The 22,909-nt window shown below is 55.7% G+C and overlaps 1 protein-coding gene across 1 annotated transcript in view; it reads left to right on the forward strand.

Annotated features, from left to right (window-relative positions):
• WWC3 (WWC family member 3) overlaps positions 1-22,909 on the forward strand; it is a 115,509-nt gene that overhangs the window by 86,074 nt on the left and 6,526 nt on the right. The window contains exons 10-20 of the mRNA XM_047764347.1: positions 1,598-1,687; positions 2,815-3,389; positions 8,755-8,875; positions 9,609-9,683; positions 10,466-10,552; positions 11,648-11,840; positions 12,652-12,816; positions 13,483-13,634; positions 14,734-14,899; positions 19,200-19,364; positions 21,762-21,854. Coding sequence (XP_047620303.1) covers positions 1,598-1,687; positions 2,815-3,389; positions 8,755-8,875; positions 9,609-9,683; positions 10,466-10,552; positions 11,648-11,840; positions 12,652-12,816; positions 13,483-13,634; positions 14,734-14,899; positions 19,200-19,364; positions 21,762-21,854 — 1,882 coding nt within the window. The remainder of the gene's footprint in view (positions 1-1,597; positions 1,688-2,814; positions 3,390-8,754; positions 8,876-9,608; positions 9,684-10,465; positions 10,553-11,647; positions 11,841-12,651; positions 12,817-13,482; positions 13,635-14,733; positions 14,900-19,199; positions 19,365-21,761; positions 21,855-22,909) is intronic.

The following is a 22,909-nucleotide window of genomic DNA, read 5'->3' on the forward strand; positions in this document are numbered from 1 at the left end:
TCCGCAGAGGTGCCAGCTCTGCCCAGGGCTCCCGAGGCTCCCAGGGCCTGTTCAGAAGTGGGAGAGGGGCGTTCCTGCTGTGGCACACCAGGATCGGTGGAGTCTGCAGCACCGGGACGCAGGTTCCATCCCCGGCCTGGCACAGTGAGTGGGTTAAGGATCCCCTGCAGCCTAAGTTGCAACTGCAGCTGGGCTCTGATCCCTGGCCTGGGAACTCCATATGCCACGGGGTGGCTAAAAAAGGGGAAAAAAATGATAGAAGTGGGAGAGGGTCGAGAAGGGGACAGAGTGAGGGAAGATGGAACCTCTTCTTAGAGCCCACCTGCACCCTCCGCAGGGGCTGCATGCAGCGCGCCCCTGTGTTTCAGGATGCCCCCCAGACAGGTGGGCTCCGTGGCCTGGGTCTGGCTCCCAGGAATGGGCGGAGCTCACAGTCGGCCTGGGGAGGAGGCATTGCACCCGTCACCCCACTCGGAGCAAAGCCTACTCAGAGCAAATGCGGACTTGCCTCCACGGCTGACGAGGGACTATGCAGTGGACGTTTCCGTCTGTCCTCTGGTGCTTCTGCGTTGTTCCAGCTTGTCGTTACCTGCCGTTCGCCCCTTGGCCTTCTCTTGTGCCTGTTCCGGGTGGGAGAGCCTCGGCGTTCCGGTTGATTCTCCCTTACGGGGGTGGATTCAGTCCCACGAATACCAGCTGCTTCTCAGGACCCCACACCCTTGATGGTTTCTGCCACCACCGTCTAGAAATCCCAGGGCACACATCCAGGGACCCCCACGGAGCAGGTGTTATGCTTGATGCCTGGCTTCAGGACCTGGTCACCTAAGCTCGTTCCCTTGATGTCTCTTGTGGGACCCGCCCAGGAAGCTGCGACCTGGGGTACAGCGCCCTCAGCTGGGACTGAATTGGCCCAAGGTGCCCCCCCCGCCGCCACTTCTGGCCTTGGGTAAGGACAGGGGTGTGCACAGCTGCTGATGAGCCCCTGTAAACACTCAGTCTTCCACCTCCAATGCCGGGTGCAGCCAAGTGCCCCGTAGGGTTCCCTGAGCAGTGACGGTGACATTCTGGGCCTGGCCCAGGCAAGCGTATTTCTCTCTGCTGCCTTTGTTTGAAGCCTGTTGGAAGATTGGAAGCCTGGGGTCCTGAGGTGGAAGCTCCCCCCGCTCCCACCCCGGGCTCGGGCTGTGGGGTGTTAAAATTTAATCATTCAAACCTAAATCAGTTTGGGGGAGTTTATTTATTTATTTATTTATTTATTGTCTTTTTGCTATTTCTTGGGCCGCTCCCACGGCATATGGAGGTTCCCAGGCTAGGGGTCGAATTGGAGCTGTAGCCACCAGCCTACGCCAGAGCCACAGCAACGCGGGATCCAAGCCGCGTCTGCAACCTACACCACAGCTCACGGCAACGCTGGATCATTAACCCACTGAGCAAGGGCAAGGACCGAACCCGCAACCTCATGGTTCCTAGTCAGATTCGTTAACCACTGCGCCACGACGGGAACTCCAGTTTGGGGGAGTTTATAGCTGAATTTCTTCTTAGGAAAATAGGCTTGTTATCTTTGAAATCGACCAGCGGATTGGTTTCTTACCCACAGGATTCTCCTTCAGGAAAAAAGAAACTGTCTCCTGATGCAGCTGGAAGAAGCTACCCGCCTAACGTCTTATCTCCAGTCCCAGTTAAAAAGGTGGGTAATTGGAAAGGAGAAGACCATGCTTGCTTGGCACCACAGAAGGACGTGTCCCTGAACTGCCCCCTTCCCTTTAGCTTGCTTTTCTCTCCCCGAACTTAGAACCCGCAGGGGTTGTGAACACAGGACAGAAAAGTGGAGACATGATCTCGTTACGAGTTGCTGCTGATTCATGATCCAAGGATGGTGGGGAGAGCCCAGTGTGACTTCAGAACAGCAAATCCGAAGTCAGACTGAGCCAAGGACTTGGTTACAGCTTCAGAAGTGTATATATCCCTCCGCATCCATACACCCATATGTTTTTATTTTGAGCATTTTTTAAAAAAGGTATGAATATCTTTAAAGTCACATTTAGGAGTTCCCGTCGTGGCTCAGTGGTTAAGGAATCCGACTGGGAACCACAAGGTTGCAGGTTCGATCCCTGGCCTCACTCAGTGGCTTAAGGGTCCGGCAACGCCGTGAGCTGCGGTGTAGGTCACAGACGCTGCTCAGATGCTGCGTTGCTGTGGCTGTGGTGTAGGCTGGTGGCTACAGCTCTGATTCGACTCCTAGCCTGGGAACCTCTGTAAGCCGTGGGTGCGGCCCTGGAAAAGACAAAAAGACCAAAAAAAAAAAAAAAAAAAAGGTCAGGTTTCAGATTTAGATGCTCTGGGGACTAGCTCCTGTTTTCAAGCCCTTCTGTGTTGTGCAGCGTAGTGTGAAGGGCTTTCTGTGTGTTGCTTTCTCAGTTACCCTCCACGGAGTGCCTTGAGGCAGGAAGGGCTGTTATCAGGGCGCCCAGTGAGAAAATGGAAGGCCCGCCCAGAAAGGGCGCAGCGCTTGCCCAGATGCATTCAGCCAGTCTCAGTTCGACCTAGAACTTGAACTCGGGCTTGAGGGCTTGCTGGTAGCCACGGCTCTCGACTGACCCTCAAAGAGACCGAGGAAGTGGTTACGAAGGTGCCTTCCAGCGCTCACGGGTGCTCGAAGGCACGCCTGGGCTCCTGGGGCCGCGAGGCGGGACTTGGTTCTGTATGGAACCGAACGGAGCGGAACCGAGGCCGGGCTTTGCAGCCTTGGCAGCTCGGCAGGCCCGGCCCCGGCCGCAGGCCGCCCTGCTCAGCTCGGGGGCGCTCTCGTTTCAGCCTGTCGGCCAGCACCCTGACGGTGTCCTCGGGGAGCAGCCGCGGCTCCCTGGCCTCCAGCCGGGGCTCCCTGGCCTCGAGCCGCGGCTCCTTGAGCTCCGTCAGCTTCACGGACATCTACGGGCTCCCGCAGTACGAGCGGCCCGACGCCGAGGGCGGCCAGCTGCTGCGCTTCGACCTCATCCCCTTCGACGCCCTGGGCCGAGACGCCCCCTTCGCCGAGGCCGCCGGGCCCTCGGGCTTCCAGAAGCAGCGGCGCTCCCTGGACACGCCCCAGTCCCTGGCGTCCCTGTCCTCGCGCTCCTCCCTGTCCTCCCTGTCCCCGCCCAGCTCCCCCTTGGACACGCCCTTCCTCCCGGCCTCGCGCGACTCGCCCTTGGCCCCGCTGGGGGACGGCGGCGTCGAGGGGCCCGGCCTGGGCGCCTTGGACCGGCTGCGGGCTCCGGCCTCGGCCCTGGGGGAGGAGGAGCTGCCGGGCCCGGCGTCCCTGCCGCCGCACGGGCTCCCCGGGGACGCGGAAGGACCTCGCGAGAGACAGCCCCAAGCGGCGGCTGCCGCTGCTGCCGCGGGTGCAGGTACGGGGCCCCCGGGCCGGGGGAGGAGGGTGTGCCGGTGGGGAGACCGGGTGCGGGGAAGACCCGGGAGCTCCCGGGGTAGGACTGCGCCCCTCTGCGGGCTTCTTCCTGGGCCCTCGAGATGCCACCATAGATGCCACGGCTCCCCAAACTGGCAAAGGAGTCTCTCCCAGGTACCGGACCTGTTTTCGGAATGTGCTTAACTGTTGAAAATGACGGTAAGAACCACGCATGGTACTTGGGCCTCGGTGAACTCCCTCTCCAGGGTGTGTACCAGATGGAGCTTTCTCTGTGTGGCCGCATCTCACCAGCTTGGGGACGGTGTCTGGCTGGGACTCTGCAGAAATCTCTGCTTCCTTTGTCCCTGTGGCTTCATCTCTTTATCCTTCGACCTTGTGATTTTCAAGGATGTAACTCCATCAAAGGGGAAGACGAAAGTAATGCATTCAAAAGACATTTGGCATACATTCAAAAGACATGCCAGCGAGTCCAGTCACGGCTGCTGAGTCAGTTTCTCTGCTGCTCTGGAAATCGAGAAACATGTAGCCGTGAGAATTGCATCCACCCAGTCGGTGGTAGTTCAGCCTCCGTTGGGTGGCAGGCCCTGGCTGCTTGTAGCCCCCGTGGAAAACCAGACTGCTCTGCTGGAGAACAGTCTGGTTGATGGCTGGTGCACAAAGCGGGACCTGGGCTCCAGCCCTCCCTATCTTGACCCCGTGCGCTTTTGTGAGCCAGCCTCCAGCGACCTTGACGTCCTTGATTTTTAGAGAGGATCGGGCCCCAAGGCACCTCCTCCCTGGAGTTGAGCCCCTTTAACTTGTACTCTCACCACCAAACTGTTTGAACGTTCCACGTAGGCTGGCACTCGGGGATTTGTGTAGCATAGTGCTTTTGGCCCCTGGGACACACGTGGCAGTGTCTGGGGGCTGGTGGGGAGGTGCTCCTGGCATCTAGAGGGCAGAGACCAGGGACACTGCTCAACATCTTACAGTGCACAGCACGGTCCCCCCCCCCCCCGCCCCGCCCCCGCAAAGGGTGATCCGCCAAAATGTCAGGAGCGCCGAGATAAGAAACCCTGGTTGGAGTTCCCATCGTAGCTCAGTGGTTAACGAATCCGACTAGGAACCATGAGGTTGCGGGTTCCATCCCTGGCCTTGCTCAGTGGGTTAAGGATCCGGTGTTGCCGCGAGCTGTGGTGTAGGTCGCAGACTCGGCACGGATCCCGAGTGGCTGTGGCTCTGGCGTAGGCCGGCGGCTACAGCTCCGATTCGACCCCTAGCCTGGGAACCTCCGTAGGCCAAGGGTGTGGCCCTAAAAAGACAAAAAAAAAAAAAAAAAAAGAAAGAAAGAAGAAACCTGGTCACTGGCTATAAGTCGTTTAGCAGCAGCAAAGGGTAGACACATAATGCGAATACAGAGCCAGGGTGGTGTCGTGGAAATGGCTTCAAACCAGCAGCTTAGAGACTCAGATTCTGTTCCCTGCCCTTTTGACTCACTAGCTGTGTGACCTTGAGCTCATCTTTGGACCCGGCTGAGTCTCAGCTTCGCTGGCCTTGAACGAGGTGGTCTTTATGGACTCTTCCATTCACCACATTCTGTTACCTGTCAGGTTTTTTTTTTTAGTGTATAACCATGATGGAGATAATGCAAAAGAATAGTCCTTTGTAGCATTTATGTGTTTAGCCAGAGATCCCTTGTGTTCTGAGGCAGCCCTGGGCCTTTTGGCATCTCTCTTAGTTTGGTATCTCCCCCTCTGTTTGCAGACACACCTTTCTATCCCTAGATACATTGTTTCTGTAATTCGCATATACAGAGGAATTTCCTTCACTCCGATTTCTTTGTTATAATCACACGTTCAGGGCTCCATGTTTACTTCTTTCGTTCAAAAAGAAAATGGAGGAGTTCCCGTGGTGGCTCAGCAGGTTAAGAACCTGACTAGTATCCATGAGGATGCGGGTTTGATCCCTGGCCTCACGAAGTTAAGGATCCAGCGTTGCCGTGAGCTGCGGCGTAAGTCATGGGCCTGTCTCGGATCCCGTGTCGTGGTGGCCGTGGTGTAGACTGGCAGCTACAGCTCCAAATCGACCCCTAGCCTGGGTACTTCCGTATGCCTCAGGTGTGGCCCTGAAGAAAAAAAGAAAGAAAAAAGAAAATCCAAAATAAGGACTCAGTTGGGCATCTGTTGGTGCTTGAGTTTACTTTTCTCCCTGCCTCTTCTCCCCCGCCCGGTGCCAACCTTTCTTTTGAGATGGAGGAGTTATCGGTCTTATGCGGGAAATCCACACGAGGCCCAACGCCCCTTCGGGGCCAGGGGAAAGCTCGGGTGGGAAGGAAAAGAGCTGACTTGACTTCTGCTCCTGATTTCCTTTGCTTTCCCACGGTCTGGCCAACAGTAGGATGCTTAGACAGAGAGGTTGTGCAGCAGTCTGATACTGCCGCCTGGTGGTGCATTCGTATATGACACTCCGTAGAGGGGGCCCTTGCAAACCAGAGATAATCGATTCAGTGAGTGAATCCTAGGGGGTGCTCCCAGGGGGCTCGGTTGGGTAACCAGCTTTAGGCATGGACTCAGGGTGACCCCTTGCCTTGATGCGTGTGGTAATTCCTGAGCCCAGAGTCATCGTAGCTTCAGAAAGTTGGCAAGGATCTTCGGACTCATTACATGAACCCTGCCCTCCCGTATGATGCAGTTCCTTCCACCCTCCACCCTCCACCCTCCACCCTCCAGTCTGATGGCGATCAGCGCAGGCTAAGTTTGACTCAAGCGAGGTTTAGCCAGATCAGATTTTAGTAATCTGCAATTCAGAATTGCCCAAACCTGTAAGGAGGGCTCTAGGAATGAGTTCTTTCACTGCCTTTTAAATCAGCTTAAGGGGACTGAAGGTGGGACAGGGGACAGAATCAGTCTAAGGGGACAGGGGAGTGGGGAAATAGAGTATAGGCATTAACAGTTTTTACATGTTTCCTGCAGGTTTATCTTCCCCAGATTTTACAAAGTCAGATGTGTCGCGATTTTGAAATCCATTCCCGTTTTCATTTCCCGTTGGTATTTGCTAATATAAGTCCATAAATATCTTGACTTTGTTCTTGTGTTTATTGATGTTTTTATAGCATTCATGCCCTGTTGAAAACTGTCGACTTCAATTCTACGGTTTTTTCACCTTGTGCCTCTTTTTCCCTTTTCTCTCTTCTCTCACGCGGCTGGCCAGAAACGTTCACTGTAAGTGACCTTGGACTCCTGCTTCCCCTCGTTGGTCAGGCTGTGACACATCTCCATGCCGTGTATTTAGGATGCTCGGGGCGAGGTCACGAAGGGCATGGCTCGCGGCTGTTCTGCAGTGTAGCGCAACGGTTACTTCTTGTTCTTGTTGTTACCGCTGCAACAATCTTCATCCTGGCTACAGAAGTGGTGGGGAAAGCTTTTTTCTCAAAGCTTGCAGTATGTTTTGCCTCCTTGCCTTTTTTTCCCCCCAGACTTCAATGCTTTCATTGTTTGAGGCCAGCCCCTGGCAGCTTTGCCCACAGTGTGGTCTTCACCATGCTTTCTTCCTTTTCTTCTAGCAGCGTCGCTGTCCTTCGGTCTCGGTGTCTGTCTGTCTGGGGTGAATGGTGGAACGGTCAGAGGCGTTAAAGGCATGTCTGGAAGACCGTGGGTTCCTTCCGTCCCTGGCATCGCTCCCCACCATCCGCCTTGTGGCCTCGAAGCCCGAGAGCAGACTCTTGGGGCGTGTGGTGTGGGCTCTGCGCTGTGCCTTTTTCGCATCCAGGGAAACTGCTGACTGTAGCTCTTCCATCGCCCCCTGTCCAGTTGCTCCGTGGATGTGCTAAGGCGGGAGTCCCTTCATTTCCTTGCTCTCTTCATCCAGCTTCACTGCAGTGAGAGAGGAATGTCCGAGTTGCAGCACTGGCTTGACCGGCAGTTGCCTGGATCGATGGGTGGTGTTGGTTCCTTAAAAGCCCGTCAGGCCGAGCCTCAGAGCCAGGGATGGACGTAGTGAGCAGTCGCGTTTGCTGGGGATCCGTGCAGCAACCCGAGGGGTCCCCCTGCGCTTCGGAGCTGGGGGCTCTCGCTCCTTCACGGGGCGGGGGTCACGAGACGAGCCGGGCGCATGGGGGGGGTCGGGATCTGGATCCGAGCGTCTCTGCCTCTGGCCACCCCGGAATGGAGCTGCTCTGTCCGTGCTGAGGAGGGGCCGGTGGCCCCCAGGCTTGGCGCTGCAGGCCTTGGGAAGGTCAACTGTTGTCCGCAGTTGACACCGTGAGACCGAAGGCCACGGCCCTGCCGGTTTTGTACCCTGCTCCACATGTTTGGGTTGAAATGTTGTGTGGATGTGAGTTGGTTGGAAAGAGGCCTGCGCGTCGGAGGACTCGCGCTCCCCGCCCCTCAGCCGGGCGCAGACACCTGCAGTTTCAGGGTCTGCAGCTGAGGTGGCTGAAGAAAGTGGGAAGACAGGAGGGGTCTGGATGCTGAGCCTGGGCTTCGTGGTTCCAGCCTGAATTCTAACCGTGCACGCCCCCCTCGAAAGCGTTCGGGCTCCCGGGTCCGCTGTCACATGGGGCGAAGGCAGATGGCCCGCCTCTTGTCACTGCTTTTGTTAAGAGGAACTCGTTGCGGTGAAGGACGGAGTAGAAAGAGTCGATGAAACGGCACAAGGGAAAATGTCACTGGCTGGCTGTCTTTGGCTCTTGATTAAAATAGACACGAGACGAAAATAAGCTGCTCCGAGACGGGCCTTTCCGATCCCAGAAAACAGTTCCGGAAGCAGAGCTGGGCCCAGGGCTGCGGCACAGGACCCTGCAGTTAGACGGGGTCAAGGAGATGCTGCAGCGGCCGAGGCTGGGTGCGCCTGTGTCCTCTGAAAGTCACTGCCTTTGTGTTAGCGTCTATTTTGATGGTTTCGGAAACTCCTGTTTTCTGATTATAAAGTAACGTGGTCTGTGTTTATTGTACAAAATGTGGAGAATACCAAGCGGCACAAAGAAGGAAATGCCCCCTCTCACCTCTCGGAGCGCGCCCTGCTGTCCCCATTCCAGGGACGTCCCTTTCCTGGGCCTCGGGTGTGACAGGTTCTCAAAGTGCCACGCCAGGGTCCTGTGTCCTGCGTGCTCATTAGGGAGGCGAAAAGCGATTTATGACCGTTTAAAGAGCTTTCGGAGAAGGATCCAGAAGCCAGTCCGTCCTTTCAGTTGTTCACTCTAAGACAAGGCTTGGGCACAGCGGGTGTAGACACATCTGCGCACGTGGTGGCCTGTCTGAACGCTCAGCCCCCTTGTGCTCCGATGTACAGTGTTCATTTCTTGGCCTCATGGTCCCTGGCCTCCCCCACTGTCACCTTCTGAGCCCGGCCATGTCCCTTCTTTGCAGCAGTGACTCTTCGAGAAGACAGCGCCAGGAGACTGGAGCGGAGGGCGCGCCGTGTGTCCGCCTGCCTGTCTGACTACTCGCTGGCCAGCGACAGCGGGGTGTTCGAACCTCCCACCAAAAGGTTAGAAGCTGACCTTCTCCCCGCCCTCGCCTAACTTCCCACAGTGTCCCTGGTGAGCACACCCCAGGCCCCTGCTGAGACCTGTCCAGAAACTGCGTGTCCCCAGGGGACACCTTTTGGGGTGGCGGAGCTGTCGCAGCCCGCACAGAACCTCTGCTCCTGGGTGGCCTTTGGAGGCTGGCCTGGCCCCGTGCTTCCAGGACCCCTGCTTTCCCGCTGGCCATGGAGGGTGTCAGCCCAGTAGAGCTGGAAGAGGGGGACCAGTCGACAGCAGAGAGCTGCTTTTCTAGAAAGGACATTCACTAGAAATGGATTCCCCTGCTTCTTTCCTTAGCCAGGGGAGTCGCTTTGCAAGGACAGAGCAGCCTTGGCGATTCTGGGCTTTATTTCGTTTGATACCTTTGATGTCTTTATTTCACCTTAGGTTTCAATACACCGTTTACTTATTGCAGAGCTTTTAAAAGTTCACCTTTGAGTTTTGTCCTGAGTATCACGTGCGGTTTTGAGACGTACTGAGTTCATTCCCCAGCACCAGCACTGTTCAGCCGGTGCCCTCTGAGGTGACGTCATGAATCCAGGGGACCTGCCACGCCCTTGCAGTCGCTTAGAGTGTTGGCATCGCACCTTAATAAAACTCTTCTGGGCAAGAAGTGCCCCCAAGTGACAGGGCTTCTGCCAAGCCCGCGGTCTTGAATTCGGCTTGGTAACGGGGTGTCTTTCTGATTGTGTTCAGGAGTGAAGATGCTGAGGAGCCAGCACACGGGGACGCTGGCGGGAGCGAGGGCCCCCAGATCCACGTTGGCTTCCTGTGAGTCCGGGGGCTCCTTCCCCGCTGCTGCTGAAGGTGGTGGGTGGACTGAGGCCCGCCTGGCGACTCACCTCCGCACACAGGCGGCGGTGGGCATGGGGGGGGGTGGCGGGACCCACGTGATCTGGCTGTTGCTCCCCAGCCTGAGGACCCTCCACCCCATCTCAGCGGCCTCAGGGAGCGGACAGGGTGGCGGAAGGAGAGAGGGCGAGAGCAGCTCCGCTGCTGTCCTCCAAGCCCGAGTCCCAGCTGGGGACCGTCACTCCACGGAGCCAGGGCTTCTGGGCCGAGACGTAGGGGGCAGGGTCCGGGCGTCAGGAAGTTACTGAGGGAGCCGCCTGAGCTCTCCCCCTCCCTCGCACCAAGTGCCAGGTGCTTCATGGGCCGGGCTTTGGGTTTCTAGTTACAGTTGCCGTAAAGGCAGCAGCCGGTGGTGTTCAGACCAGCAGCTTTCTCCTGCTGACTTGGTCATTCCAGCGGCATGTTCTCAGTGTGGGCTCGGAGGGCACTGGGGCTGCATGGTTCTGGGCGGGGGATGGGAGGAGCAGCACCCTGTGCGCCCCAGGGTGTGGAGCAGCAGCCCTGGTCTCCCCCGACTGGAGCCAGTAGCAACCCCCCCTCCCCTCAGCAGGGCATGAGATGTCCCCCAACTTTGCACGTGTTCCCTGGGGCGGGAGTGGGACAGAATCACCCTCCGTCGAGGCCCACCGCCATAGCTCAAGCAGAAGAATTTCTCCACTGTGGGGAGTTGGCAGTCCGTGAACTTGCATTTTATTTTCTAGGCACGACAGTGCCAATGAGTGTCTCCTTGTGAACGTGCTGCAGCTGAAGCACTTGGCCGGGCTGCTCGTGAGGGAAGACTGCAAAATGTAAGCTCCTTCGCGGGCTGGGCCCGCACGCTGGCCTTCGGAGGCCAGGGCCACGTCCCGCCGGTGCTGGCTGACGTGTTCTGCTTGGCACTTTGGGGAGGAGAAAGACTGTTTGGAACCTGAATTTAAGCCACCAGAGAATGTCTGTCTGAAATATATGGATTGTAACCTCAAAGAAGAGTTTATTAGCTGAGGCAGGGGGACCTCATGGAGCCAGGCCAGTCATGTGCGGCGGCCGTGCTGAGAAAGTGCCACGTGCCCATCGGCGGCAGCATCTGGGCTTAAAATGTCCATCCTGGTCACCAGGCTGCGGGGTGACACAGCCACACTAGGGTCTCGGGGTCCAGTGAGGTGCCTGCAGAAGCCCCAGGCTGGGATCCAGGGTCCTTGTCGAGCAGGGAGCAGGAAATGCGTATTGTCCCCAGCTGGGAGGCGCTGCCTCTGTGGGTGCCACAGCCCAAGATGGGTGCCCGACAGAGGGTCCCACTTACCTGGCGGGTCAGCACGCCTGTGACGGGGGTGCCGGCCCGGCAGCGCCCTCCCCTTCTGACTTTATAAATGGCCTCTCAAGGCCGTAGAAGCGGCCCGGTTTTTAGTGGCCGAGGCTTGGCCCTGCGATCCCGCTCACCCTGCTGATGAATTTGCCGCGTTCGCCCATGCTGAGCTGCTCCTGGGTGCCGGCTTCTTTGCCGGGGGTGGGGGGGGAGGCCAGGGAAGCCAGCCCGGCGGTGCCTGGCGGTGCCCGGCGGTGCCCGGCGGGGCGCGCAGAGCTTGGAGAGGGAGCCGAGCGGCCGTTCCCCACGAAGACCGTGAAAGCAGAGCCCCTGCTGGAGTCCGTCTCGAGTCCTTCCCCCTGCTTGAAAGTCCTCTCATTGTGAGAGCGTCTTTCCCGCTCCTCTCCGGGGCACGGCAGTTCTGGGGGCTTGCTCTTAACTGAGAAAAGGGCCTTTTTGAGAGACCTGACGGTTCTGCCCCGGGCACGGGCACGGCTCGGGGGCGGCGTGTCTGGGTGCGGGTGTGGTCCTGCGGGGTCCGCGCAGATGTGGCAGTGAGCGCCGCCTCCGTCTGCCCTTCCCTCCCTCTCTTCGGTTCCAGACACATCCGCGTCTATTTGCCGCCGCTGGACTCGGGCACGCCCAACACTTACTGCTCCAAGGCTCTGGAACTCCAAGCCCCCCTGGTATTTAACGAAGTTTTCAGAATCCCCGTGCACTCGAGCATGCTGACGCTGAAGTCCCTTCAGTTGTACGTGTGTTCCGTGAACCCGCAGCTGCAGGAGGAACTCTTGGTACGGTGCCCTCCCCGCCCCTTCCCGTGGCCTGCGGTGGGGCCCTTAACATTTGCCCTGATGCCCGTCAAGTGCTCTCTGTAGCTGGGACTGCGGAAGGGGTCGATAACACCCCTGCGCTTGTCAGGGGTCCTGTGCTCGAAACATAATACCTCCGCGAGCACCTGCAGAACCCCCGTGCGGCAGCTTCTCAACATCCCTATTTTCAGTCACGAGAACTAGTGAGCAGGGTTGATGCATTTTGGCAAATCGAAATACAGGATGGGCAGTTAAATTCGAATTTCACATAACGTGTGGATGCATCCTCAAAATTTTAAAAGCTCTTGTTGTTGACTTGAGACGGAAATGCACCCGGACGCCTTCTCTGGGATCTGGTAGCCCTCGAGCCGGCCAGCTCAGAGGTCCGTCTCCCTCAGCGAGCGACTGCGGGGCCAGGACTTGGAAGCCAGGGTGCTTTCTCTCCAAGGCTGGAATTTTCCCCCCGGGCCCACCCCTCAGTGGCAGAATGCCGTCTAGTCCTCTGTGAACCTCAGACATGAAGAATGAGCACCTCTTGAAGTGGCAGAGCCTGAGCTTGGCCCAGCGTGCCGCCCGATTGTCCGCTCTCGGCCCCTGGTCCCCCTCTAGCACTTTCTAACCGGGCTGAGCAAGCAAGCGAGGGGCTGCCCCCATTGGGATCCTTGGTGATGACTTTCATCAGTGACACGTCGTGTGGTCTTTCTGATTAAGATTAAAGGGTGTCCTTGATGCCCATTGCTTGTTAAGGTGAAATCCCTCCGGGTCTGTCCTGCTTTTCTTCAACACCTTGCAGGGCATCGCTCAGATTAACTTGGCCGACTATGACGGTTCGGGCGATATGCAGCTGCGCTGGTACCCGATCCAGGTGTTCACCGGCCCAGAGCCGCCCCGGCGGGAGGATGAGCGGCCAGGGGACGGTGCAGCCCGGGACTCTGCACCCGCCACCTCTGGGAAGACGGTAGGTGGCCCGGCCTTGAGACCGGCTTCTGGGGACAGCGATGCTATGAACCGTCTGTGTGGACTTAGCCTTAGAGCGGGATGGAGAAGCAGGAGTTGAAAGAAGTCACAGAAATGGATCATAATGATGTGCACGGCTGTTCGTGGTACTGTTTCTTAATGCAGAGTGTTCATGAGCAGTTGCTTTTTTTTTGTCTTTTTTTTGTCTTTTTGCCATTTCTTGGGCTGCTCCCCACGGCATATGGAGGTTCCCAGGCCAGGGGTCTAATCAGCGCTATAGCTGCAGGCCTACACCACAGCCCCAGCAACGCGGGATCCCAGCCGCGTCTGCGACCTACACCGCAGCTCATGGCAACGCCGGATCCTTAACCCACTGAGCGAGGCCAGGGATTGAACCCTCAACCTCATGGTTCCTAGTCGGATTCGTTAACCACTGAGCCACGACAAGAGTTCTCTTTTTTTTTTCATGAGCAGTTGCTTTAAAATCCGAGTCCTCAGAGCTCCACGAAAGGCCACGTGACTGTCTTGCTGTGCGCGGTGGGGCGAGCTGCTTCCCGCTGGAGAACAGCAGGGCTGGCCTCAGCCCAGCCGCAGGGATGCTCGGCGCTTGGCCGCCCGCCGCCCTCGGCCGAGGCTGCTCCTCAGCGGTGCCCCTGTCGTCCCGCAGGACGCTGTGACCGTGCTGCTGGCTCGAACTACAGCCCAGCTGCAGGCGGTGGAGAGAGAGCTGGCCGAGGAGCGGGTGAAGCTGGAGTACACGGAGGAGGAGGTCCTGGAGATGGAGCGGAAGGAGGAGCAGGCGGAGGCCGTGTCCGAGAGGTGGGCGCCCTGCGGCGGGCCGGGAGGGGAGGCGGCGGCCGCGGTGGTAGCCTCTGTAGGACGCGCTGGGCCACCCTCCGGCACCTTGGTCCAGAAGTCGGGAGTCTCACGGGGGACTGTAGGCTGACCTGGACGAGGGGTGCTCTGACCCCAGCTCTAGAGGCCGCTTTTCACCCTCTCTTCCCAAATTTCTCCTGAAGAGGACCGTTGAGTGACTGTGCTCTGCGCAGAACAAATGCAACAAGACCCTTTAGGTTTTATTTGTTTTTTAACTGCCTTGCTGGGATAGAATCTCCCGGCCGTGCAGCTCACCCCTTGAAGCGCACAGTTGGGTGGTTTTTAGCACAGAGTCGTTCCCCCTTCCCCACGGTCAGTTTTGGGCGGTTTTCATCCCGCCTTGAAGAAAGCCCGTAGCCATGAGCAGCCAGGTCAGTCCTCCTTGCCCAGGCCCTGGCGAGCGCGCCCCTCCATGCCATCTCCATGGGTTTGCCTGCTCTGGGCATTGCCTCTCACTGGAATCAGGAGGTGCTCCTTTACGTGTCACCCGGAGCCGGCTGTGGGTGAACCCTGGACCCGGTGCAGGTGTGTCTGCAGTAGAGGAAGAGCTCGGATGAGCCAGCACCTCGAGGGAGGGGCTTTCTGTCGGATCCTTTCCGGAGGCACTTTCATATTCCTTTGCTTCCAGGTCTCTCCATAAAGCGCGTCGTGTGTCCGGAGCTGGCCACCTCTTCCTCATAGCTTCCTCTGGATTTCTTTTTGAGAGGAATCTGTTTTCGGGAGGGAGAGTGCATGGCAGAGGGGAGGCTGTGCATTCAGGGACGGGCGGGAAGCTGCGAGGGCTCCAGGAGGGACTCCCGGGGTCCTGGCACCTTCGGCGGCTGCAGTGGGTGATGCAGACAGACAGACCCGCTTTATGAAAGGCCTTGTAGCACCGTCTTCCCCAGAAAACACAGGTGCCCTTCTCCTTATGAGAAAAGCCAGTGTCTTCAGGCACTGGGAGCAAGGATTGGGTGTCTCTGCTTCCGTGCTCTGAGCGCGGCCCGGAGCTCCATCCTACAGTGGCAAATGTTATGGGGGCTTTTGCCGTGTCCACCTTCAGGAGCTGGCAGGCTGACTCAGTGGACAGTGGCTGTAGCAGCTGTGCCCAGACCAGCCCGCCGCACCCAGAGCCCTGCTGCGTTGGCGTCGACTCCATCCACGGCCACATGTTTGCTGGCCAGACAGATCCTTACAGCCCTGGGAAACTTCAGCCGCCACCGCGTAAGGTATGTAGGACAGGTCGCGGGCTTTGACAGAGGCCCTGGCGGCCTGCCCGCTGGCACCAGGCCCTGCCCTGCAGGGAGAGGGGGTGTGCTGCCTGAGGGGACTGGTGGAGCAGCTGATGGACTAAGGGAGCTGACGCTGGTAGGCGTGGTGTAGGTGCAGGGTGATGGGCCTCCCTGCGGACATGCTTGATGTCCACGCAGGGGCTTGGGTCGCTGCCATGGCTTGGGTTTGGTCCCTGGCCTGGGAACTTCCACATGCCACGGGTGTGGCCAAAAAAAAAAAAAAAAGAAAAGAAAAGAAAAAGAATTGAAAGCACGTCTCTAAGAGAGAATTACACATCCGTGTTCATAGCATTATTAATCACAGCAGCCAAGACGTGAAAGTGGCCCCTGAGAGATGAACAGCTAAGGAAGAGGTGGTGTGTATATTATATAGAGTGGGAGTAGGAGCCTTAAAAAAGAGGGAGGTCATGTCACGTGCTACAAAGCAGATGAGCTTGAAGACCTTGTGCCAAGTGAAATACGCCAAGCACTTAAGGATGAACACATGATTCCACTTACATGCGATTCCTAGAGTAATTTACAGTTGCGGAGTTCCTGTCGTGGCGCGACAGAAACAAATGCGACTGGGAACCATGAGGTTGCAGGTTCGATCCCTGGCCTTGCCCCATGGGGATGAGGATCCGGCATTGCTGTGGCTGTGGGGTAGGCCAGCAGCTACAGCTCCGATTTGACCCCTCGCCTGGGAACCTCCATATGCCGCAGGTGCAGCCCTAAAAAGCAAAAGCAAAAAAAATTTTGTGGTTGCATCAAAAAGAATAAAATATCAAGAAATAAATCTAATCAAGAAGGTAAAAGAGCTATATTCAGAAAACTAGAAGTCATTGATGAAAGAAATTGAAGCCAACACAAACAGATGGAAAGATAGGCCGTGCTCATGGGTTGGAAGAATTCACGTTGTTAAAAATGACCTTACTACCCAAGCCAGTCCACCCACTGAGCACTGTCCCTATCAGATACCAAAGGCATTTTTATAGAACTGGAGCAAATAATTCTGAAATCTGTATGGAAAAACAAAAGACCCTGAATGGCCCCAACAACCTTGAGAAGGAAGAACAAAGCTGGAGGTGTCATGCTTCCTGATTTCAAACTACACCACAAAGCCACAGCAAGCAAAACAGCATGGTACTGGCACACAGAGAGGCGCATAGATCAATGGAACAGAATAAGGAGCCCAGATTTATAGGGTCAACTACTCTACGACAGAGGAGGCAAGAAAATTAAATGGGAAAAAGACAGCCTCTTTGATAAATGGTGTTGGGAAAACTGGACAGCTATATACAAAAGAATCAAACTGAGCTGCTTTCTCGTTCCATCCTAAAATGGATCAAAGACTTAATTGTAGTACCTGAAACTATAAAACTTCTAGAAGGAAATATAGGCCATGTGCTCTTTGAAATCAGTCTCAGCAATGTATTTCAGAATCTTTCTCCTTAGGCAGGGGAAATGAAACTCAGTGAGACTTTATCAGACCACAAAGCTTTTGCACAGTGAAGGAAACGATCAGCACAACAGAAAGGCAGCCTACTGAGTATGAGAAGTTACGGGAGTTCCTGTCGTGGCTCAGTGGATTAAGAACCTGACCTAGCCACTGTGAGTGTGCAGGGTCCATCCCTGGCCTCGCTCAGTGGATTTGGGATCCAGTGTTGCCACAAGCTGCAGTAGAGGTCACAGATGTGGCTTCGATCTGGTGTTGCCATGGCTGTGGCGTAGCCCCGCAGGTGTAGCTCCATGCAGCTATAAAAAGAAAAAAAGATTAGGAAGTAAGTAAATGAAGGGGATAAGATATTTGCAGACCTTATATCCGACAAGGGCTTACTATCCAAAACATACAAAGATCTGCAATAACTCAACATGAGAAAACCAACCAACCAACCTTTTTAAAAAACGGGGCAGAGGACTTGAATAAGCATTTTTCCAAAGAAGATATCAGTATGACCAACACACACGTGACAAGTTGGCCGGCATCGCTAGTCACTAGGGAAATGCAAATCAGCACTACAAAGAGGCATCGCCTCATCCCTGTCAGAATAGCTGTTATCACAAAGGCTACAGGGAGTTCCCATCGTGGCTCAGCAGAAAGAAACCCAACTAGTATCCGTGAGGACATGGCTTCGATCCCTGGCCTCGCTCAGTGGGTTAAGGATCCCGCGTTGCTGTGGCTGTGGTGTAGGCCAGCAGCTGCAGCTCTGATTCAGCCCCTAGCCTAGGAACCTCCATATGCTGCAGGTGTGGCCCTAAAAGACAAAAAAAGAAAGAAAATGACCACAAATAACAAGGAACTCTTGTGCCCTGTCGGTGGGGAGGTAAATTGTTGTCACTATGGAAAACAGTATAGAGGTTTTTCAAAAATTAAAAACAGAACTACCATATGATCTAGCGATTTTACTTCTAGATATTTTTCTGAAGAAAGCAAAAATGCTGATTAAAAAAGATATATGGGCCCCTATGTTTATTGCAGGATTATTTACAGTAACCAAGACATGGAAACAACCTAAGGGTCTATCAATAGATGGATGGGTAAAGAAGGTGTGTGTGCACGTGCACACGCCCGCGCAATGAAATGCGAGCCTTAAAGAAGAAGGAAATCTTGCCATTTGCAACAGCACAGATGGACCTGGAGAGTGTTGTGCCAAATGAAATAAGTCAGACAGAGAAAGACAAATACTACATGATTTAGAATCTAAAAAGCATGGGAGTTCCCATCGTGGCGCAGTGGTTAACGAATCCGACTAGGAACCATGAGGTTGCGGGTTCGGTCCCTGCCCTTGCTCAGTGGGTTAACGATCCGGCATTGCCGTGAGCTGTGGTGTAGGTTGCAGACGCGGCTCGGATCCCGCGTTGCTGTGGCTCTGGCGTAGGCCGGCGGCTACAGCTCCGATTCAACCCCTAGCCTGGGAACCTCCATATGCCGCGGGAGCGGCCCAAGAAATAGCAACAACAACAACAACAAAAAAGACAAAAGACAAAAAAAAAAATAGAATCTAAAAAGCAAAACAAATGACAGGAGTTCCCGTTAAGGCTCAGAGGTAATGAACCCGACTAATATCCATGAGGATGTGGGTTTGATCGCTGGCCTTGCTCAGTGGGTGACGGACCCAGTGTTGCCGTGGCTGTGGTGCAGGTTGGCAGCAGCAGCTCCGATGCAACCCCCAGCCTGGGAACCTCCATGTGCCGCAGGTGTGGCCCTAAAAAAAGAAAGGAAAAAAGCGAAACAAATGAACAACCATAGCAAAATAGAAACAGGCTCGTAGATACAGAGAACAAACTCGTGCTTGCCCGGGGGATGGGAGTGGTGTGGGGATGCGGGAAATAACTGAGAGAGATTAAGAGGTGTAAGCTTCCAGGTATAAAATCGGTCCGTCACCCGGGAGGTAAGCTTGGCATAGGGCGTGTAGTCAGTAACACTGGATGAGCTTTGTGTGGTGACAGATGGCAAGTACACTTATCATGGTGAACATTTTGAAATGTATACAAGTCGCGAATCACTCTGTGGACCACCTGAAGCCAATATGATCCCGGGAGTCAGTTCACCTGGAATAACAGCGAGCGAATGAATAGAATCAGACAGTATTTGGTCTCTCGTGATTGGCTTCTTTCACTCAGCCTCGTGTTTTCGAGGTCCGTCCTTGGGGTGGAATCTGCCAGCACTCCACTCCTGGGGCTGCTTCCACCTGTTGGCTGTTTTAGATGTGGCCGCTGGCAACATTCGTGTGCAAGGATTTGTCTGAACCCTTGTTTTCAGAGCTCTTGGGTACACACCGAGGAGTGGAATTGCAGGGTCTGACTTCAGCTTCGCCAGGATGTGCCTGGTTGCTGTGTTGAAAAGCGTCTGAAGGGAGGAGGGCAGCATGGAACCCGGGGGGTGGCTGAGAAGCCTCCTGCACTGATCAGGCACAAGGTGATGGGGACACGGAGGGCTGGTGGCAAGAGGTCAGGACACTCTTCACCTTGAACACAGAGCCAACAGCATTCGATTTGGGATCAGATAATAGGGCGTTTGAAAGAGAGCCGGGTCCAGAATGACTCGAAAAAATGTCTTGCGAGAACACACGGCAAGTTGAGATCTTTGTCCGAAGAGGAGGGCTTTGCAGGACCCTCCGAACTTGCGTCTGGGGCACGTTGTGCGTGAAATGCCAGCCGGTTAGATCTCCAAGGGGAGAAGGGAGAACGGCCCACATGCAGTTTCCCGCTTGTGTTCTCGCAAAACATCGTGGTGAGTAGATGAATTGCTCTCCAGGTTGACAAGGAAACCAACACGGAAGACCTCTTCCCCGAAGACGTAGCCAGTCTTCCGAAGGAGCGGCCCGGCCGCAGGGCCCGCGGCTCGCCCTTCGTTCGGAGCAGCACCATCGTCCGTTCGCAGACTTTCTCGCCTGGAGCCCGAAGCCAGTACGTTTGCAGAGTAAGTCGGAATTCCCTTGCCCTTGGACTGGAGGTTTCCTTGATCTCCCCTCGGTTTGTTTCATGTTTTACTTAGTCGTGCTTAGAGACGCATGTGTTCCCACAAATGACACCGGGAAATGACCCCAAGCGGAGTGGCTGTGGAGCTGCTCTTGGTCTCATCTCCCTGGCTTGCCCCGGGCGCATCTAACCCTGCATTTCTCCAGGATTCCAGTCTGTTTCCCCCCAGATTTCCAGGGCCATGTGTGCAGCGAGTCGTGCTCAGGAAGCAGGGTGGATCATTTCTCTGTCCGTCTGAGGGCTAACACATCCCAAGAGGGAGCCTCCCGAATTGGGTTGAGATCAGGAAGTCGGGTCACCGAGTGGTTAGAAGTCCTGCGGTAGGATGGTACCGGGGTCCCCGGGGGATGGCAGCCTTGAGGACTCCCACCACACGGGTGGTGGCGGCGGACGCTGGCTGGTTCTTGGCCCTCGGCTGCCCCTGGGCCGGCAGCCGAGGGCGGGGAAGCTCCCGGCAGTTCTGCAGGCACACTGGCTGAGAGCTCTGGAGTCAACGGAGGGGGAGACCCCACCCGCTCCGGTCCTCGGAGACAGGACAGCAGACTGTGGCTGTGTGACAGTGACCGCACAGACTGGGAGAGAGCCGGCATCGTTGAGATAAGCGGTCCCGATGCTGTGGCCTGGAGGGGCCGCTTGGGCTGAGGAGAGACCCTTCCCACTCCTTGGAGCAGGGCCTGGGGAGAAAGGGCTGCCATGGAGCTGTCCGCTAGGGCGGAGTCGGATCCTATGAGTGAAGCAGACCCTAGACCTGTGCAGGAGACACCGGGGTGCGGTCCAGGGGTCCCCAGCCCACCCTCGGGCTCAGAAATTGACTAGCACTCAGGTAACTCTAAAGAGCCACGCTGCTCCCGTTGCTGGTGCACCAGACTGCAATGCTGGAGTGTAGACCGCGGTGGAGGGGTATAGACCACCGCACACAGGGAAAAGCCACGTGGGATGGCATTCCTGAGATCCCAGGCGCCAGCTGCCAGCCCTCCTCCCCCAGGGGCTTGTGTGGCTGCTCTGCCGTCCCCGAGCAGTGACAGCACGCACGGAGTATTGCCAAGCCAGGATGCTCGCCTGAGCCACCGTGTCAGAGGTCTTGTAGGGCTTGGTCACGAGGCACAGCTGCTTGCCTCTGTGGCTGACCTCAGTCTCCAGCCCCTCCAGAGGCCAAGCCGGTGGCCCAGCCTCTGTCCCCCTGCCCCTCGGAAATCACAAGGTCAGCAGAGACTGTGTGACCAGGGTGAGCTCCCCAGGTCAACAGGCACTTAGGGCATTGCAGGGACTTACAGGTCACTGCCCAGGAGCTGAGCAAGGAGCTGGGGTGGCCATGTGTGCAAGGCCTGTGGCGCTTGTCCCCACACAGCGAGGTGTCCAGGTTGTGCGGCCCGGGGCAGCCCAGGGTGAGGCCCGGGCCCTCACCCTCCATCAGGCTGCAGCCCTCTGGGGCCCCATGCTTAGTGGAGCAGCCGGAGGTGCCAGATTGAAGGCCATCACAACCCTTCCTGACCCTAGACCCTTGCCGAACCCCTGGGAGGGGCCTCAAGCCTGCTTCTTGAGAAGGATGGGGTGAAGGAGGAGGAAGCCCTGCCCCAGAGACAGGCCTCCGGCTCCCGCGCTCTGTTCTGCGCCCCGTGCAAAAGCACGCACTGACCACTGATGCTTTCAGAGGCTCTCTGTCTTCATGTGTGTTTGTGATGAGACCGAGGGTGTAAACGGGGTGCTGCGGCATTTCCTGAGACGCGGGCTTCACCGGCGTGGGCAGTGAGGCCGCAAAGGCAAGCACTTTGCTTTCACACGGATGCACGATGCTGGAAGGAGGATCCTCCGCCAAGTGAAATACAGAATGTCTTGGCTCCGGTGAAGCTGGCATTATTTAATTTTCTTTTTAAAAGCGTTTCCCTCGACCGACAGAGTGGGTGTCAGGGGTGTGGGCTTGTCCTGCAACCTGGAACCCGTTTCCCCCCAGCTCTTGCCAAAGCTAGAAATGCGGCCAGTGAGCTGGGTTGCCAGTGCAGGCTTTCATGCCCATCACACCACATCACGTGGCAGTCGGCACTGATGGGACAGGAATTGTGTTGACTCGATTGGCCTGGAAACCTCGGCTGCTTGGGTCAATGGACGTGAGGGAGGGCTGGGGGCCGAGGGGTGGTCTGCTCATGTGGTCTGTCTTCGTTCTACTTGAAACTCTTGTGTAGGTTTTAACTGAAACCCGTAGTTTTTGTAAAGGCTCTAAAAGTCCTAAGTGAGTTTGAGTTCCTGCGAGGAGAAACACAGTCATTTGGTTCAGAGGACACAGAGGAGGAATGTCGAATTCTTGATAAAGCACTTCCGAACCTCTGTCTTTTTGGTGCAGCTTTATCGTAGTGACAGCGACAGCTCAACGCTGCCCCGGAAGTCCCCCTTTGTCCGAAACACTTTGGAAAGACGAACCCTTCGCTATAAGCAGGTATGTGCCTGGTAGACTGAGGTGCAGTCTACGTGTACCCTGGGAGTTATTTCTAAAAACCTGAGAAGGTACTATTTTAGGTAATATTAATTAAAGAGTAATATAGTTATTTCCTTGTTTAATTTTTAAAAGTGTGTGTAATGTCAGCATGTTACCAATCTCTCTCAATTCCCTAAGATAATGTCATAATCTAAGATAACACTGGGAGTTCCTGCTGTGGCTCAGTGGGTTAAGAATCTGACCAGTATCCATGAGGAGGCGGGTTCGATGCCTGGCCTTGCTCAGTGAGTTAAGGATCTGGCATGGCTGCAAGCTGCGGCGTTGGTCACAGATGTGGCTCGCATCTGTGTTGCTGTGGCATAGGCTGCCGGCAGCTGCAGCTCCAACTCGACCTGCGAGTCTGGGAACTTCCATATGCTGCAGGTGCAGCAGTAAAAAGAAAAATAAAAATAAGATAATACCGAATCTTTACATTTTTAAATATAATACATTAATAAACACTCAGCCATTCTGTATAAGAGATTGTTTGACAAGGGAGTATTTGCAGTTTAGAAGATTTGAGTCTTTGAACGTAGAGCGTTCTTCTGCATAGGACTGTTCTCCAGTTTTCATTTCCTTTATACACTAGGGTTTTTCTCCACATTAGGCCGGTTTACAAAGTTGGGCTGCTTTCAGTTTGCAAGCTAGTGGTTCCTTGTCTTTCCTGGGCAAGGTTTCTTTGAAAGAAAAGCAATTCCCAGATTTCCTTGTGGCACTTTTATTTAGAGTAGCTGCTGACCGAGGATGATAAAGAAAAAATACATAATTCAGCTATGAAGGAATCGGCAGCACTGCTGGTGGCATTCGGGACTAGAGCATTCTTTGTCTTTGGGGCGTCCTGTGCACGGTGGAATGTTGAGCTGCATCCAAGGTCTTGACCCATCAGTTGCCAGTAGCACCCCCTCCCCCAGCTGTGGCAACCAAAAATGTCCCCAGACGTTGACAAGTGTCCCCTGAGGTGCCAAGTCACCCCTGGTTGAGAATCAGTGAGCTCTGCTTACGAATACAGCAGTACT

Source organism: Phacochoerus africanus, chromosome X, assembly GCF_016906955.1.
Source record: "Phacochoerus africanus isolate WHEZ1 chromosome X, ROS_Pafr_v1, whole genome shotgun sequence".
NCBI lineage: Eukaryota > Metazoa > Chordata > Mammalia > Artiodactyla > Suidae > Phacochoerus > Phacochoerus africanus.